Here is an 18681-nt window from a genome sequence, read left to right as displayed (position 1 = left end):
TTTGGGGTTGATGTCAGCGCTGAATTGACAGCTGGCAACAAGCTCAAGAGTTAGTAATGTAGAGACATCTATCAGACACACCCATTACAAACTTGGTAAGTGTAAAGGTATAAAGTAAAAAACAAAACAAAAAAAAAACAACAAAAAAACACACACAAGAAAATTAGTTTATTTGAATAAAGACTCCACCACAATCCCTCGTTCACCAATTTATTAATTTAAAAAAGTCCTTGAAATTCAGACTTAATCCAATGGTGTAATGTCCCACAATGTTCATCAAATGCTATTGAGAGTTGTTCTCAGTACAAGGCTCCATAGGTTACTTGCTATCAGTGGCAGGCACAGAATTTTTCACTTTTGTAAGAAATGATGTCCCTGCCGCTGACTACGAGTGACCTATGGAGTCTTGTTCAGGAGGCCAGGCAGGTGGAGAATGGAGACAAGGCCCCCATATAGAGACAAGACCCCCCCAAAATTTAGACTGAAGTTGGCTGAACCCATCAATATCATCAAGAGCAGTCAGTGGTGTAAAGTGTACGGAGGCCTCCCTAGTCTCCCCTGACAGATGATGCAGAGAAGCATCCAAAGGACTATTGCAGCCAGTGTTGGACTCAGATAGGAAAGGGCCACTGTGCAAAAACAATAAATGGGTCACTTACAGTCCAAGAGTTCTGTCTATGACATAAGCTATTTGCTGCTTTGGAAGTAGGAGTGGCCCCTGTGAGTCTCCAAAGATTACACCAATGATTGCAGCAATTCTCACATAGAAGACACAGGAACACACAGCCTAGCTGAGCCATACTATGTATGTGTAGGGCCCCTGAGACCCTCAGGGCACTACAGGGAACTACATCCACTTGGGGATGCAGGACTTACCCCCTGGGACCTGGAGTACCAGTGCCACCAAAATACCATTGGTATACCACCAAAACATGACCAGAATCCTAGTTCTCCACTCCACACTGGGCATAGAGGGTTAACCATGTAAGGGGATGGTTGCCATGGGAACGAATCCATGGGTATAGCCAGCCTGGTGGGAGGGTCAGCAGTCAGTCAGTAGTTAGTCTAGGAGAGAATAGCACTCAGGAGAGGAGTGCGGACGTGCCTGAGCTGGGTCCATGTGACGGTGACCCCGGGGGCACAGGAGAGAGGTCGCCAGGACCAGGATGGCTACTGGAGATACCGCTGGGACGGGAGCACGAACGGGGCACAGGGCCCTAGGTCAAGCATCATTTTCAAACGGTTTGATAAATACCTGCCCAGTGAGGACACCTTCACGGACTTCACTGAACCAAATAATCCGGGGGCATCAGCAGTAATCTAGGATCGGGGTTCGGACACTTACCTCCCCGCAGGGTCCGCACTGCCCGCCGTACGGAGGAGACCGTACCCCAAAAGGGACAGTCGGGGCCCTCAAACGCGCCATGCTACGGGGACCCAATCAACTGAGAGTGACGGGGACAGAGCAACCTGGGTCACTACATTGGCACTGGTCCTCCAAGGGACCTGAACCAGCACCCCTGGGTCCACAGTGAGTAGACACTGTTAAAGACAACCCGGTGTGGCCTCCGTTATTACCCCCGTGACATCTCCCAGGCACAGCCCTACCTGCGGCGGGTCTAACATCATTGCTGCAATCACCACCAGCTCTTGGAGTACCCACATTCAGCAGAGGCGGTTCTCCATCCTTAACCGCAACCCGCAGGTGGCGCCACATGACAAAATTTCTTATCTCCCCTGTAAATACTCCCATTACAAAAGGGGCCCAGGGCATGGCATGCAGTGATCCATCTAAAGTTGTGTCTTTCCATAAGTATTGATATGCACAAGTGGATCACACAAGTGCTAGAAAAAAGTCTTCTTTGGCCCCCCAAAAAAAGTTTACTTACTAAAACTCCAAAACTTTGTCTTAAGTTTCCTTCCAGTCTGATCACGACTATGAGATGGGCATAATACACGTGCTTTCTCCCTGCGCACCGTCCTAGATGGGCAATGTGGTTCCTGCTGTGATTTTGCGATGTGAGGATTCACAGGTATCTTGCACAGAACCATTAATTGATACAAGGTTCTCTACATATAACTGGATATTTTTCTTAATTTTTTTTTACGTATTTCTATATTTTTCTTTAATTTTTACTGAGGATGATAACGAGGACAAGTACAATATTGCAGCCTTACAGCGGTGACTGTAGAGTGTGCCCGGACCTGATTATGTAATGAGAGTGTTTGATCTGCACAGTGAATAGTACAGACAGGGCTCTGTGAAATGCCAATATCCTGGCACAGCACGAAGCACAAGCTCTTTGTGGTCCTGCTGCAAAATCTGCACAAAGAAGAAGAATCTGCTCAATAGTCATATTGAAAAGCTGATATTTGTCATGTTGCTTTAGGTTCTTTGGATTTTTTATCAACTAAAATGGTAGAAAAACAGGATAGAAATTGTCCCATTAGGACACCCTCTGTCCATATGAATTACTAAAGGGTGCTTTACACGCTGCGACATTGCTAACGATATATCGTCGGGGTCACGGTGTTTGTGACGCACATCCGGCGTTGTTAGCGACATCACAGCGTGTGACAGCTAGGAGCGACGATCAACGATCGCAAAAACGTCAAAAATCGTTGACACGTCGCTCCTTTTAATAATATCGTTGGTGCTGCATGTGTGGTGCCCCTGACCTGGTCAGGCACCACTGAGTACTGCACCCATGCTGGGGCAGTACTTCCAGGTAATCCTAAAGGCTGGAATAGGGTGTGTACGCACAGGCACATAGCGACCAGGTCTCCCACACCTTAGAGGGGACCCTTGGGCAGACCTAAGAGGGAGCTTTCCTCCACACCTCCTCTAGGGGTGTAGGGGAAGGGCTGGAAGCTAAGGTGGCAGTGGTTGTAAGGAAAGTAGGAGGAGTTAGTCAGTCTGGTAGCAGAAGGCGCGAAAAGAGGGTTGCTGAAAGGAGAGACGCGCGATGACACGCTAGTCAGACCCTGCACGTGTAGTAGCTGTTAGCGGGGGAGAATGGTTAGCAGCAAGACGGTCAGAAAGACGCTGAGGAAGTCTGCTGGTCGAGTATGGAGACTCCTGGTGACTAGGCACGCACGGGGAACAGGTCCCTAGAGTAGACGTCCATTTATTGATCTGTTAAACCTGCCGGTGAGGGGAACCACAAGTCCGACACCAACCAACTAGAGTCCGAGCCTCAGTAGCAACGAGGGGGCCCATAAGGGGGATCGAACCTGGAGCCATCTCCCTTGGTCCACACTGCCAGCAAACAGGCCAAAAAGGGGAGAAAAGGCAGTAGCGACTTCCCTGGATGAATCCCACGGTACTTCAAGTCAGGGGTTATCCGAAACAAGAAGTGCTAGGAAGGCGAGTTAACGGTTACCCTTAGACCGGCCTACAGGATACCTGGTTTCACCTGGTTAATCTCACAAAACCATCCAAAAGTGAGTAAAAGCAAGTTGAAAGACATTTTGGACTGAGAGTGAGTTATTCTGGGACCTGTTGTTCTAGACAACCGAGCCCCTGGGGCCAGCCTCACTTACGGGAGGCCATACCACCAGACTGCAGACTCCATCAGCCCCAGACGCTTGTTAAACCTGCAGTGACGGTCACCCATATCCCTGACCGCAAACCGTGAGTGGCGTCATGACTCCCATGTAAATAAACCTGACATACTTGTGGCCAGAGATACCAACAAGTGGAGACCCTGCGGCGTCCCTGAAGGTGGAGTGGTGTCCCTGGGGCGACCGCTGCAGGTGGGCAACACATATGCTGCTGGTTGTTCGTCGATTCTGTGGCATCACACATCGCTATGTGTGACACCGCAGGAACGACGAACTTCTCCTTACCTGCGTCCACCAGCAATGAGGAAGGAAGGAGGTGGGCGGCATGTTCCGGCCGCTCATCCCCGCCCCTCCTCTGCTATTGGGCGGCTGCTTAGTGACGCTGAACGAACCTCCCCCTTAAAGGAGAGATTGTTCAGTGTCTCCAGCGACGTCCCTAAGCAGGTATGTGCATGTGACGCTGCCGTAGCGATATTGTTCGCTACGGCAGCGATCACCACCATGACGAAACAGCGATGTGGGCGGGTGCTATCGCGCACAACATCGCTAGCTATCGCTAGCAATGTCGCAGCGTATAAAGCACCCTTAAGGCATAGGGCGCCATATTTATATTTTTATTTTCCCATCTATATAGCGGTATAAGAGCATGTTATTTACAGGATGATATGTAGTTTGGATTCATTTTTGTCAAACGATGTACTGCAAGATCAATACAAAACAATCCAAGGGGGATGAAATTGTGAAAAAATGCAAATTCTGCCAAAGTTTTTTATGTTTTTACAGAATCCTTTGTATGGTAAAATTCACTTGTTAAACGTGATACATCAGACTAACACAATTACAACAAAACTAAACTTGCATAGATTTGTTTTCATCGGGGAGGTTGACAAAGTATGTTTGTTAAAAAGAATAGAATGGCTTGTATCGCAATTTTCCAAGACACATAATGTTTTTATTTTTTCCCATTGATAGAGGTGTTTTTTTTATGCATTATGAACTTTTATTTTCATTGATATCATTCTGGGCTACATAGGACATTTGGATCACTTTTATTGTATTTTATTGTATTTTTTAGAAAGGATCTGGTAACTGAAAAAAAACTAATTTTGTTGTTTCAAATTTTTTCTCTTTACAGCGTTTACCGTACAAGTTAATTAAATTTTATATTCATATTTTTATAGACGCGACTTTTACGGATGCGATAATACCAAATATGTTTTAATTTTTAAATGTATTTTTTTATATTGTCGCTCTGCATGCAGCACAACACTAGTGTGACAATGGGAATGGTATAGAAGGAAGGCCCTAGCGATAAGGAGAGGGGAGAGGGGACATCTCATGCAACTCACCTGAGTCTGTACCCTAAGCTCCCTAACGACCCTATACGGATCCGTACCCCTGTTACCGTCACGTGCCTAGTTCCTCACTTTCCCTGAACTCACACTGGCTAGTGAGAAGGCCAGTGAGAGCACTAGTCTCACCACTACAATAACACAACACAAGGTAAGGGAAACAAAGAGCAAAAGACACAAAAAGGAAAATATTCCAACTTTCTTAAATGCAGCAAAACACCACTGCTGAAATAGTCTCAATTCCTCAGCTTTTTTTCCAGAAACTGTCTCCTTCCAAAGTGGACAGCATAAGAATGAGATTCTATAATCAGCATTAAATGGTAAGACACTTGACTTTTTTTTATAACGAAGGGGAGTGGTCACAAAAAAGCTGCACCTGAGATTAAAGGGTGCTTTACACGCTAACGATATATCGGCGGGGTCACAGTGTTAGTGACGCACATCCGCCGTTAGCGACATCGCAGCGTGTGACGACAGCTAGGAGCGATGAATAACAATTGCAAAAACGTCAAAAATCGTTGCTCGTTGACACGTCCCTCCTTTTCATAATATCATTGGTGGTGCATGCCGCTGGTTGTTCGTCGTTCCTGTGGCATCACATATCGCTATGTGTGACACCGCAGGAACGATGAACATCTCCTTACCTGCATCCACCGGCAATGAGGAAGGAAGGAGGTGGGAGGGATATTCCGCCCGCTCATCTCCGCCCCTCCGCTTCTATTGGACAGCTGCCATGTGACGTCGCTGTGACGCCGCACGAACTTAGAAAGGAGGTGGTTCGCCGGCCACAGTGACGACGCAGGGAAGGTAAGTCCGTGTGATGGGTGTAAGTGATGTTGTGCACAACGGGCAGCAATTTGCCCGTGACGCACAACCGACGGGGGCGGGTACGCTCGCTAGCGATATCGATATCGCAGCGTGTAAAGTGCCCTTAAGGCTATACCAATATCTCACATTTAAAGTGCTAATCCTTGATTTTTATATAGTTAACAAACTGTTGTTAGTTCAGTTGACACTGCTTCATTATCTGCATCATTGCATCCGACCACCTACTTATTGAAACCTACCAGGCTGCAGACATCACAGCCCAGATTTCAGGGGGCACACCGATTGCAGTCGCAGATGGTGCGACATGGACTGGGCCTGCCGATGCCAGCTTCGTTGTCAATTGAATATTTGTTCTTGTGTGCACATTCAGTTGAAATGTATTGTGGCAGAGAGAACCACCGGCTCTCTACACCATAATAGCTATACACCCCCCAATCATGGGGCCATGTGAAGGAGGAAGACCACGCAGCTTGCCTTGGAAACGAAGACAGGTAAAAAGAATCTTTTACATATTTGTGAGAAAAGTTAGGACGGAGGACATTACTACAGGTTGGGAAACATTATTACAGGAAGAAGGTCCAGGACAAGTAATATTACTACAGAATGGAGGATAAGTGTAGGTGACTTTACAGAATAGGATCCCAGGATAAGGGATATTACAGAATAGTGGCTGAGGACAAGGCACATTATTACAGGAAGGGGCCAGTGTAGGGGTTATTGTTTCAAGAAGGGACCCAGGACAGGGAACATTTTACAGCATGGCACCAGGATGGTAGGCTTTATTACAGGAAAGGGCCCAAGACAGAGGACATTATAACAGAAAAGGGCGAGGATAGGGATATTATTACAGGAAGGGGCCATGTTAGGGGGACCATTATTACCGGATGGTGGCCTGGATTGGTGACATTATTACAGGATGGGGCCATTATTACCGGATGGGGATCAGAACGGGGGACATTACTACAGGATAGGGGCCAGGATGAGGTGCATTATTTAAGAAAGGCGCTAGTATGGGGGATGGTATTATAGGGTAGGGGTCAGGACAAGGGATATTATTAAGGAAAGGTGCTAGGATGGAGGACATTATTATAAGAAAGTGGCCAGGATGGAGAATAAATATTAAAGAAAGGAGCCAGGATGGGGGAAATTATTAAAGATTGGGGGCCAGAAAGGAGGACATTATTATAGATGCCCATACAGCTGAACAACATTTTGGTGGGGCTCCATATCCAAATTTTGCACTGGAGCCTACAGGACTCTAGTTACCCCACTGATATCAGCAGCCAATCATCTGTCTCAGGCTGAAAACAGCCCAGGTTAGTGATTGTTTGCACACATCATATAGGATATATAGGCTGTGAAGTCTGCAACCAATATAAACTGTACAACAGTAGGAACCAGCAGGAACGCAATGCTGGAATGGAGGGTATGTATTATTTAACTGTTTTCACGTTACTGCTCACTATTCACAACATTATACATATCTTGAAAGACCCTTTAAAGAGAATAAATGACCTGATACAAATTGAATGACTTAATTTACTGAATGAACCTGAACAAATTCCTCTGTCACCGCTAACAATTGCATCTGCTGGTGACCGACATTGATAACGCTGCAGGTAACATTGGCAGATAACTGCATAGACAAGTCCTAATGTATAGGACAGTTGCATGATACCTGCTGAACATTCGCGCCTCCTGGCGATCATCTGCCGACTCACCTGCCGATACATAAGTGAGCAGCATTAGAGAACTTTTCTCGCAAAAAAATGTAGAGATCCCTTAAATAAGTGAAAAAATGAATAAATCCAAGCAGACTAGAGACCAGATCACGTTTCCTGATGTTTGCAATTAACTCCGGCTCTGTATAAGATGTGCACCGACTCGCTTACAATATTCTTAACGCTTACGCTTCTCTTTTTTCGTATACAAATATCTGAGGGATGGAATAAAACAAGAAATCATGTATCCTTAAATGCTAAGTGCCTGCAGGTAGTTTTACGCTATCATTGCTGGAAGTCTGTTATGAAGATTAAAACCAGGTTCAACCAACAGCTGTTTGTGAAAAACGTTTTTTTTTCCTAGAAACTCAACATCTGTTCATCTTAGAATAAGGTTTTAGGATTTTCTTTTTCGTTTTGGCTCAGAATAAGGTCTGGTCTTGTAAAACTGACTAGAGATTAAAGAACTCGAAGAAAACTCTGCCAGGATGACGACATTCTGTTGAGCGCCATGAATTCGGAGAGGACTTGTTATGATTATGATTGTCACCAAGAATTAAAGTGTATCTCTCATTAGTTGCTTATATGTAGGACACAGGGGGATATTTACTAACACTGGTGAACTGCTCCATTTTCTTTTGGGGATCACAAAACTGTACCCAAAAACCAGAATATTATTTGCAGGATTGTCTGGCAAAACGGGTTACATGTTGGGGAGTGTTTATGTCACATTGCATAAAAGGGGATATTTCTTAGACATTTTGTGGGTGTTCACAGGTGGACTTGGGAGCAAGTTTTAAAGTGTACAATTTGACGACATGGACTCTCATGGGTTAAAGTTTCTTAAAATTCAGCCAGACAGGATGATAGATTGTTTATAGACTGGGGATAAGTCCCTCATTGTTTCTACAAGACTCTTGTTGACTCATGTAATTGTGTTGGCCACTGAAAGCCAGACGTATTGTTTCTCCAGACTTTTCCAGTAATCATTGTATTGTAGTTGTGTATTGCTAATGTGATTACCTTAGTAGCCATTGTCTAGTCGGTGACTTCCAGACAACATGTATACCCTCAGTCTTTCTATGCACATCATTTAAATGAACATTGTCCATGCAGCTTTAGATTCATCCAATGGGAGAGGCGATCTTTTCCAACCAATCGATGAGGACGCAGTGTATCCAAGTGGAAGGCTGTGGCTATAAAAGGGATTTCTTTAAGCCACCAGGTTGTTAATGGATGCTGATGGATCCAGTCTAAGGTCTCAGGAGCTGACTAGAGGATCAGGATATCTTATGGCTTCAATCTAGGGACTCCGGTTCCGGTTGGAGACCATATCCACAGCCTAGGGATTTCGACTCCGGCTGCCAGGATTGTATCATCATACCAGGACTACCTAAGGAGGACACTCAGGTTGGGACAGTTCAGTCACCTGTTACAGACTTTGCAGACCTCAGCCAGTTTCCTAAATCTGGCATTAGTCCTTTCTCGGTGGGTGCCCGCCAAAAGCGGGGTGCTGCTGGATTGGAGTAAATAGCCCTGGAAGCTCTGAGGCATGGACATTCTAAATCCCTGGTGAGGCAGCGGAAGGGTGAGACTCTGTTGCCTGTTACATTTGTGTGTTTTGCTGGTTATGTGTTATGTGCCGTTAATTGTTTGGGGATCCAATAAAGTCTAATTATTGTGGTTCCTTCACCCTGTGTTGTCTGAGTAGTGTTACGCCCACGGTTAAGGAGGCCGGCGTTCAGTTGGGATGAGCCCTGAGCCACGCTGTCTTTCTAAAGGCGGCGGGTTTTGGTGGACGAGAGCACCCACTGAGCCCAGTGTCTCCAGAATTGGTGGCAGCAGTGGGATACTACTCAGCCTCCTGCAATTAGGGATGCACATATTGGGAGGCATGCAGAACAGAGACCTGAACATACCAGGTTATTTCTAACAAGTGGTGAAAAATATGGCAAAATCAGTTGCACTCCAATGGCATTGTAAGCCTGACTTCAATCTGAATTTCATAAATATTCATAAATATTCATGTCGGACACCATATTTTATCAATGCACGTATTACACTACAATACAAAGGTGCTCTATACCTGTAGTACAATTTACACTCATGTTAATCTGAACCGGGCAATATAAAGTTATACATAGACCAATAAAATACACTACTATTAGCAATCTGTGGTCAAAACTATGTGGACTGTTTGAGTATCACATTCATACTTCTTGAGCATATTATTGTAAAACTATTAACTTTAAAGCACACCAATCACCAGGATTTTCGTATAGAATCTGAAGCCAGTGCTGTACTGGCACTATGAGGCTGACTCTACCAATACTTTTAGTTGTCAGCTAGGATATACAGGTTTTGAAACAAGCAAGTAATATTTGTAAAAGGAGCAGCTTTTTGAATGACAGCAGCTACCGATCAGCTGATAGCTGGGATGGGTTTTCATAGTGATTCCCGCCTGTCCGTCCTCCCCCTGTTATTTATGCTAATTCTATTATAGAATCATTTTACTAAGTGTTAGAAAGACCTGTGCTGATGTCATACCCATGTGACTAGAAGGGGCGTGGCCTCAGCCAACATAGCTGATACCAGAAAGCAACATTATTTTTCTGTTGGCTGAAGCCCCACCCCTTCTGGTCACATGGGTATGACATCAACACAGGTCCTTCTAGCACTTAGTAGAACAATTCTATAATATAATGGGGGACCTGCCAGGATGGAGAAAATACCACAATCGGGGACATACCAGAATAGGGTCTTGCCAGGATGGAGAACATGCCAGGATGGGGACATGCCAGGGTGGGAACATACCAGGATGGGGGACCTGCCAGGATGGAGAATATTCCAGGATGGAGGACATGCCAAGATGGGGAACATACTAGGATGGGGAACATACCAGGATGGAAGACCTGCGAGAATGGGGGATATGCCAGGATGGGGGACATGCCAAGATGGGGGACATGCCAGGATGGAGAACATACCAGGATGAGGGCTTGCAAGGATGGACAATATACCAGGATGGGGGACCTGCCAGGAAGGAGAAAATACCAGGATGGGCGACCTGCCAGGATGGGGAACATACCAGGATAGGGGACATTTACTAGGATAGGGGACAATTACCAGCATAGGGGACATTTTCCAGGATGGAGGACATTTTTCAGGATGGAGGACATTTACCAGGATGGGGCCATGATAGGGACAAATATACCAGAATGTAGGAAATGTATATCAGGATGGAGGACATATTTACCAGGAAGTGTTCCAGGAAGGGTAACGTTAGTACAGGACGGGGAACATTACTACATAATGAAGGGGGAGGGGAGCAACTTATATGTCTTTATGGGATTTAGTGATGTTCACACTTTGAAATGTAGATGTGGTTTTCAGGATGGAATCTGATTGCACTCTATGCGAAAATCTATTTATCTATCTATCTATCTAATTCTGCATTTTTTCCATAAAGATCAATCCAACTGCTGTGTCTAGAAAGTGCAGTGGGAGTGGTTCAGCTTCAAAGAAACGAGAAGGCAGCAAAAGTAAATTTAAAATCAATGAATTGTTTACATAATAGAATTGGTTAAATTGTCATGTTGACACTTCACAAAAAAAATTGGGTTTTGTGTTGCAGATGGGGTACTTGAACTGTGAAAGGTTCGTCATCACTGCTCTATCATCATTTTCCCACTGTGTCTGTGGCACTCTGACATGTCAGCACAGCGGAGCACGATCACATCACTACTGCGTGCCGCTGTGCTGAGATGTGCAGAGAGCGGCAGAATAGTGGACACTCTGAGGAGACCATAGCAGCAGGGGAATGAGGAGAAGGGAGTATTTATGTATTTAATCACGGTGGCCAGACGACTATGGGGGTTGCATAAAAGTATATGGAGGTTCATAATACAATATGGGGGGCGCACAATACTATATGGGGGCTGCATAATACTACATGGAGGAATATGGATGCTGCATAATACTATATGGAGAAATATAAGGGGTGCATAATACTATATGGAGGAATATGGGGGTTGCATAATACTATATGGAGGCTGCATACTACTATATGGTGGAATATGGGGCTGCATACTACTATAGGGAGGAACAAGGGGTTTTCATAATACTATATGGAGGAATATGGTGTTTGCATAATACTATATGGAGGAATATTGAGTGCATTATAAGACATGGAGGACTATGATGAGTGCATTAAATATATTAAGGACTATGTGCTGCATTATACAATATGAAGGACTATGGGCGATGCATTACAATATATGGAAGACTATGAGGTGCATTAGACGATATAGAGTACCATGTGGGGCCCATTATACTTTATGGAGGACTATAGAAGAGCACATTATACTATATGGAGGATTCTCTGGGGCCCATTACTCTATGGAGGACTATGTGTATGTGGGACAATTATATTAGTTGGAGGGCTATAAGGAAGCCTTTATACTTTATCTACAGTTATTAGAGAGCCATTATACTGTATACAAGTATATATACACTGTGAAAGTTTGAGGGTGTGTTGGGTCTATCATACTCTGTGGAGGGCTGTGTGGGGGCCATTATACTGCAGAGGGCTGTGTGGAGGCTATTATACTATTTGGAGGGATAGTAGGGGCCATTATACTATATGTAGGCCCATTATACTGCATAAAGGGCTGTGTGGGGGGATCACAGTTGGGGATCTTACTGTGTCGGGGTCACCATTCAATGCTGGGGTAGTTGAAGGGGGGGTACAGTAGGGTCATCATACTGTGCATGTGATGGATACTGTTGAGGAATATGCAGTGGTTGTGGGGCCCTTTGTGTTGCCATCATACTTTATAGCTGCAATGAAGGGGAATCTAGGGGCTTTAATAGGAGGACAAATTACTTTGTAATAAGGGCTGTAAAGTTGTGAAGTATGCTCTTCTGTGACCCAGCCGAATATTATTTATTTCTTATTTATTTATTTGGGTGGGGGTGAAGGGGTTATTAGAGTTTCTGCTATGGGGCCCCATCATTTCTATGTACGCCACTGCCGACAGCCCACCAGCCCTTTAGCTATACCCCCAAATAAAGGCGTTCTTGGCAGTACATGTTGTTGGAAGGATGACATCCTACAACTTCCCACTATATCCCACACTTCTGCTTATGTTTTGTCTATGGCTGTATTCTTCATTTTACGTACTTGTTAGTAATGATCATAGCTGAGCCTACTCATTGGAAGGGAGTCACATATTTCGGCCATACATGATGTGGTCTGCAATATCCATTTACACAATGAAGAAGTAATCTACAACAGCGAGAACCGTTTAGAAAAAGTAAAAAGATTATCTAAAAGGGTGACTATGCGGCAATGGCCTCATCCCGCAGCGAGCGCGCCGCGCACACAGCTGCTACATATCACTACCACATTGTTTACATATTGGATCTGAACTGTTCTGACTTCATCTGCGTTTCCCATCTTTATATAATTGCAATAATCACTTTTACTGGACCTTAATGACTGTGTATCAGGAAATATGACATCTCTATAGCAACTTACTCCTGCAGGTTTTCCCATTGCGATTCAGAGCATAGCCTTTGTGACATTTACATAGAAATGAGGTGTCCATGCTGACACATTCATGTTCACATCCATGATTGCCTTGCGAGCAGTAGTTAATTTCTGCAAAAGGTAAAAAAAAATAAGAAACCTATTAAATTCTGTATGTAAAGAAAACGTATCAAAAATTTGCATATATTAAATAACCAGTTGTGGGGTAAATAGAACCTAGAGCTCAAATCTGCAGGATTTAGACTGGTGCTGTTTTTGTCAACTCTGATTTATATAATACAATAGGAAAATATATTTTTCTCATAAATTCATCAAAATAATATAACAAACAAGTGAGTAATTTCACCAATGTATCCTAAAGGGCCATAAATCATTGAAACACAACAAGGCAAAAAACATATATACTAAAGGTTACTTTACACGCTGCGATATCGGTACCGATATCGCTAGCGAGCGTACCCGCCCCAGTCGGTTGTTCGACACGGGCAAATCGCTGCCCGTGGCGCACAACATCGCTAACGCCCATCACACGGACTTACCTGCCCTGCGACGTCGCTCTGGTTGGCGATCCGCCTCCTTTCTAAGGGGGCGGCTCGTGCGGTGTCACAGTGACGTCACACGGCAGCTGTCCAATAGCAGAGGAGGGGCGGAGATGAGCGGCCGGAACATGCCGCCCACCTCCTTCCTTCCTCATTGCCGGTGGAAGCAGGTAAGGAGATGTTCGTCGCTCCTGCAGTGTCACACATAGCGATGTGTGCTGCCGCAGGAACGACGAACAACATCGTACCTGCAGCAGCAACGATATTAAAGAAATGAACAACGTGTCAACGAGCGATGATTTTTCACGTTTTGTGCTCGTTGATCGTCGCTCATTGGTGTCACATGCTGCGATGTCGCTAACGGCGCCGGATGTGCGTCACTAACGACGTGACCCCGACGATATATCGCTAGCGATGTCGCAGCGTGTAAAGCACCCTTTAGCTTCCTGCCCGAAGACTGAACATTACTGCATGCAGAATATTGTTATTTATCAACCCTGTAATCATTTGTCTGTGTGTTTTATATTGCCCAGATAAAGGAGGAGGATATAGCTGCCTCTAAACGGTTAACATGGCTGTTAACGGGTTAGTCTGCAAGAAGGGGTCATAGCTGCTTGTAAAGGATTAATCTGCAAAATATGTAATTACCTGCAGATAACAGGATAATTTGGAGTCTTTATTTAGATACCGTAGAGACAAGGATAGTAGATGCGATAGGATTTAGTACATTTGCTGATTCTAGCCTCATCCACATGCTGCTCCACAATACACAGGAATCCATCCTTCATGCAGGCAGCAGTAAAACTGCAGCACATATCTCCACTGTGATTGCATACTGCACACTCCATTTTTTCTAACAAAGTGGTATCTTACATCTCAAAAGCAGGAAGTTTGACATAGTTGTCAAACTGGTGAGCCTGCCGAGAGCCTGACTTCAGCTGATGTTATTCTCCCTTTATTAAATTAGACAGTATTTTTTTTTTTTGTTTTCCTAATTGTAAGGGGCACTTTGCACACTACGACATCGCAGGTACGATGTCGGTGGGGTCAAATCGAAAGTGATGCACATCCGGCGTCGCTGTCGACATCGTAGTGTGTAAATCCTAGATGATACAATTAACGAGCGCAAAAGCGTCGAAATCGTATCATCGGTGTAGCGTCGGTCATTTCCATAATTTCTGAAGGACCGATGTTACGATGTTGTTCCTCGTTCCTGCGGCAGCACACATCGCTGTGTGTGAAGCCGCAGGAGCGAGGAACATCTCCTTACCTGCGTCCCGGCTGCAATGAGGAAGGAAGGAGGTTGGCGGGATGTTTACGTCCCGCTCATCTCCGCCACTCTGCTTCTATTGGCCGCCTGCCGTGTGACGTCACTGTGACGCCGCACGACCCGCCCCCTTAGGAAGGAGGCGGTTCACCGGCCAGAGCGACGTCGCAGGGCAGGTAAGTGCATGTGAAGCGATAATTTTCGCTACGGCAGCTATCACAAGATATCACAGTTGCGATGGGGGCGGGGACTATCGCGCTCGGCATCGCTACCATTGCCTTGCGATGTCGTAGTGTGCAAAGTACCCCTAAGACTAGGCTGTTTGTGGCAACCTGGCAGATCCTGATAGGGCTTGCAAGTAAAGAATTTTCACAACCACTCTACTTAGCAAGTCTCAGAGGTACCCTGGCCTTCAGCCTTTAAACCCTATTTATGGATCTTAACTTACAACAGGGACTCCTAACCACGGAGTAGCTAATTGCAGATGAATGCCGGTGGCAGAGGTGGTTTGACTAGCAGGGTCAAAATCAGAGAGAACAAAATCAAGACGCAAGGAAGAAGTCAGGAAGATAGCAGAGCTCAGAACCATGCCCAGCCATTCATTCTGACAGGGCGATACCACAGGTCCCAGCCACACCACTATCTCTAAATGGACAGTGGCTGTGCTGCCATGGCCATGATGACTCCTCCATCACTAGCGCTGCCCGCATAATAATAATAATAATAATAATAATAATAATAATATACTAATAATACATATAATAATACATATAAAGTACATATGAGAAAAGTTTTATATTTTGGTCTGTAATTTGTGGAGATATCCAGGAATTAATGTGTCCACTTTATGAACAATAAGAAAAAGTAAAAAACAAAGTAAGGATTCCTGTGAAATGTCATTACTGGAACAAAATAAATAATTTACCGTACACTAATATTCTTTCCAATATCTGAAGAGTACAGTGTAATTCAGAGCAGTTTATACCAGATTATAGTCCAATCCCAGAACTCAAACTCCAGCCTCTTACAAACTGTACGTACTTCAGGGAAAAGTTTGGAGCTTCCGCAGCTTTTTTTTTGCATTTGCATTTTTCTTGCTGAGGTTTTTTATATCAGCGCACAGTATATTTTATACTCAGCGCACAGTAAAACTATGGTTCTGTGTCATGGACCCTAAAGCAATTTGTTTGCTGCTCTATATTGCCTTCATATGAAACAGTATTCTAACATTGTACTTTTCATGCAGTTTTGGCTACTGTGAATATAGATTAATTATGGGCAAACTCGCAGATATCTGGGATCAGCAAGACTAGACGGATTAAAAGAAAACAAAAATCGGTTCCGGTTGATCCCGGATATCTGTCTGAACGCCGGTCCCCATATACATCTATGGGGACCATAATCCGGCTCTTAAAAATGGTGGTAGAAGGGATAGGGGGATTAGAGCAAGCACGATATACTTAACGCATCTTCAGCACGGCTGTAACGGCTCATTCTACTTCTGGGGTCATGCATTATTGCTCATGCATATTCACTGCTTCCCCTGTCTACTGACAGTCCAGGTGTTTGTGATTGGTTGCAGTCAGACAGCGCCCCCAGCCTGTGTGACAGCGTGTCTGGCTGTTTGCAATAACATACCCTGGCTGTGGGTCTATTGATGTAAAAATAAATATTGAATAAGTAAATTGGCATAGGGTCCCCCCATATTATGATACTACCCAGCACAGATAAAGCATAAGGCTAAAGGCTGCAGCCGCCAGCCATGCGTGTTATCTTAGCTGTGTATCAAAATAAGAGGAACTGCGTGTGGCTTTTTTAAACTAATAAATAATTTAAAAAAATGGAGTGCGTTCCCCCCCAATTTTGATACCCAGCCAAAATAAAGCCAACAGCTGGGGGTTGTTATTTTCAGGCTGGGGAGACCCATGCTTATTGAGCCCCCCAGCCTAAAAATAGCAGCCTGCAGCCTAAAAATAGCAGCCTGCAGCCACCTAGGACTGTCGCATCCATAAGATGCAACAATGCTGGAACTTTACTTGGCTCATTCCGATTGCCTTGGTGCAGTCGCAATCGGGGTAATAAGGGGTTAGTGGCAGCCCACTAGCAATGGGAGGCATGTATAAGAATCCCCCTTACTAATCTGTTGGTGAAAAGAAACAACCACAAACAACCAAAATATCCTGTATTTCAAATAAAATACAAAAATACCCACCCTCTTTCTCCAATTTATGATCCCCCCCAAAACACCCAGGTCTGACATAATCCCCACGAGGTCCCATGACGATTTCAGCTATGCTACATCTGAAGTCACAGTGAGTGGTCATAGAACATGACCGCCCACTGTGAGCTTCAGGCAGAGACTGAGCCGTGTGATGAGTGGTGACATCAATCAGGTTAGTTGCAGTCATAGCTGGAGATGCACACAGTCCTACACCTGTGATCGCATATAACCTAACTTCAGGTGACCTCATTGAATTGCGTGGCCTCAGGTGAGCTAATGTCGGACTCAGAACGTTTATCCATTCTACTACCATTTTAAAATGCCAGAATCTTGTCCCCATAGACTTATATGGGAACCGGCATCCGGCCAGATATCCGGGATCAATTTCGGACCTGAACCGGGCATCTGCAAGTCTGCTCATCACTACACAAATGCCATCAACATTACATAAATATAAGACAGAACAACCATCACTACATAAATACATAATCAGAACCACCATTAAAACAGAAAAATGACACAAAACTCGCCATCAGTACATGAAAACGTCACCAGAACCACCATCAGTACAGTAATACGGCACTAGAATCACCATCAGTTTTGCTGCATGTATTTGTGGCATGAAGGACATAAAAACCAAAATACATATCCCTTTATCTATAATGGAATCTGTTTATTTTCCATTAGTTTACATGACTGACCTTGGTGTGACATTAAAATCTAGAATACAGGGATGGATATCGCTATTTGCGCCCTGTATTGTGTTAATGATTGCGAAACAGTAACTTATTCTAGATCTAACTTTGAAAATGCTCATCCTGTTGAGCCTGTCCCCTAAAGTACATAACTTTTGTTTTGTGCTGCTGGTAATTTTTGTGAAAAATGCAACAATTTTAGTAGAGGTGGTATTCTGAGTTTCTTACCTGACCCATAGAAGGGAAGGGGGGATGCGTTAGGGGTTATTTGAGCTTAGTCTGTGACTCATACTATTACTTGGGGGCTGAGGGTTCATCGGTGGGGGGGGGAGGGCACCATTGGCTTTGTCAGCCTGGCAGTCATGATTCATGCACGACCCTGCTGTTCCTGATCCGGTGCATGTATCCTGCTTCCGAGAAGGGTCTATTTTCTCTGGCCTTGTTCCGGGGGTCATGCCGCCATATTTTGGTGATGCTGCCTCCTGGACTCCACCAGTAATATTTCCGGCTCTGCTGTGGCTCCGTTCCTGTGAGGTGTGCTCTGGTTCTTGTCCTACTACCTGGTACTGTTTGTCCTGATCTCCGCTTCCCTTGCCCAACCTGACTTCCTTCCCACTTCCTTGACCTGACCTCTGTTCCCCTGACCTGACCTCCGTTTCCTCAGCCAGTCTTTATCTCCGTTCCTCCTGCTCGTCTGTACCTCCAATCCTGTCCTGTGTTTCCCACATCCTTCCCTGTGCTTACTTGCTCTCCTGGTATCCAACCTCGTCTCTGTTCTTTGATTTTGGCTTGTTTTCTCCTCGGTACTGACGTAACATCCTGGCTTGACCCTGACTGATTGACCATCCCTGCTCTTGTTAGCGACCTCTAGTGGGCTTTTGTCTAACTACACTCAGGAGTTCTTTTCCTACCTGAGTCCCTGTGCCCCCTAGTGGTAGCTTGACAC

At 44.9% G+C, this 18681-nt stretch overlaps 1 protein-coding gene across 1 annotated transcript in view; it reads right to left on the bottom strand.

Annotated features, from left to right (window-relative positions):
• The window catches only part of MATN2 (matrilin 2), a 203550-nt gene that overhangs the window by 77623 nt on the left and 107246 nt on the right, over positions 1–18681 (bottom strand). Inside the window, 1 exon segment of the mRNA XM_075316235.1 lies at positions 13002–13124. Coding sequence (XP_075172350.1) covers positions 13002–13124 — 123 coding nt within the window.

Source organism: Anomaloglossus baeobatrachus, chromosome 6, assembly GCF_048569485.1.
Source record: "Anomaloglossus baeobatrachus isolate aAnoBae1 chromosome 6, aAnoBae1.hap1, whole genome shotgun sequence".
Classification (NCBI taxonomy): Eukaryota; Metazoa; Chordata; class Amphibia; order Anura; family Aromobatidae; genus Anomaloglossus; species Anomaloglossus baeobatrachus.
Note: the sequence above shows the minus strand (reverse complement) of the source record. Positions and strands in the feature narration are given on the sequence as shown.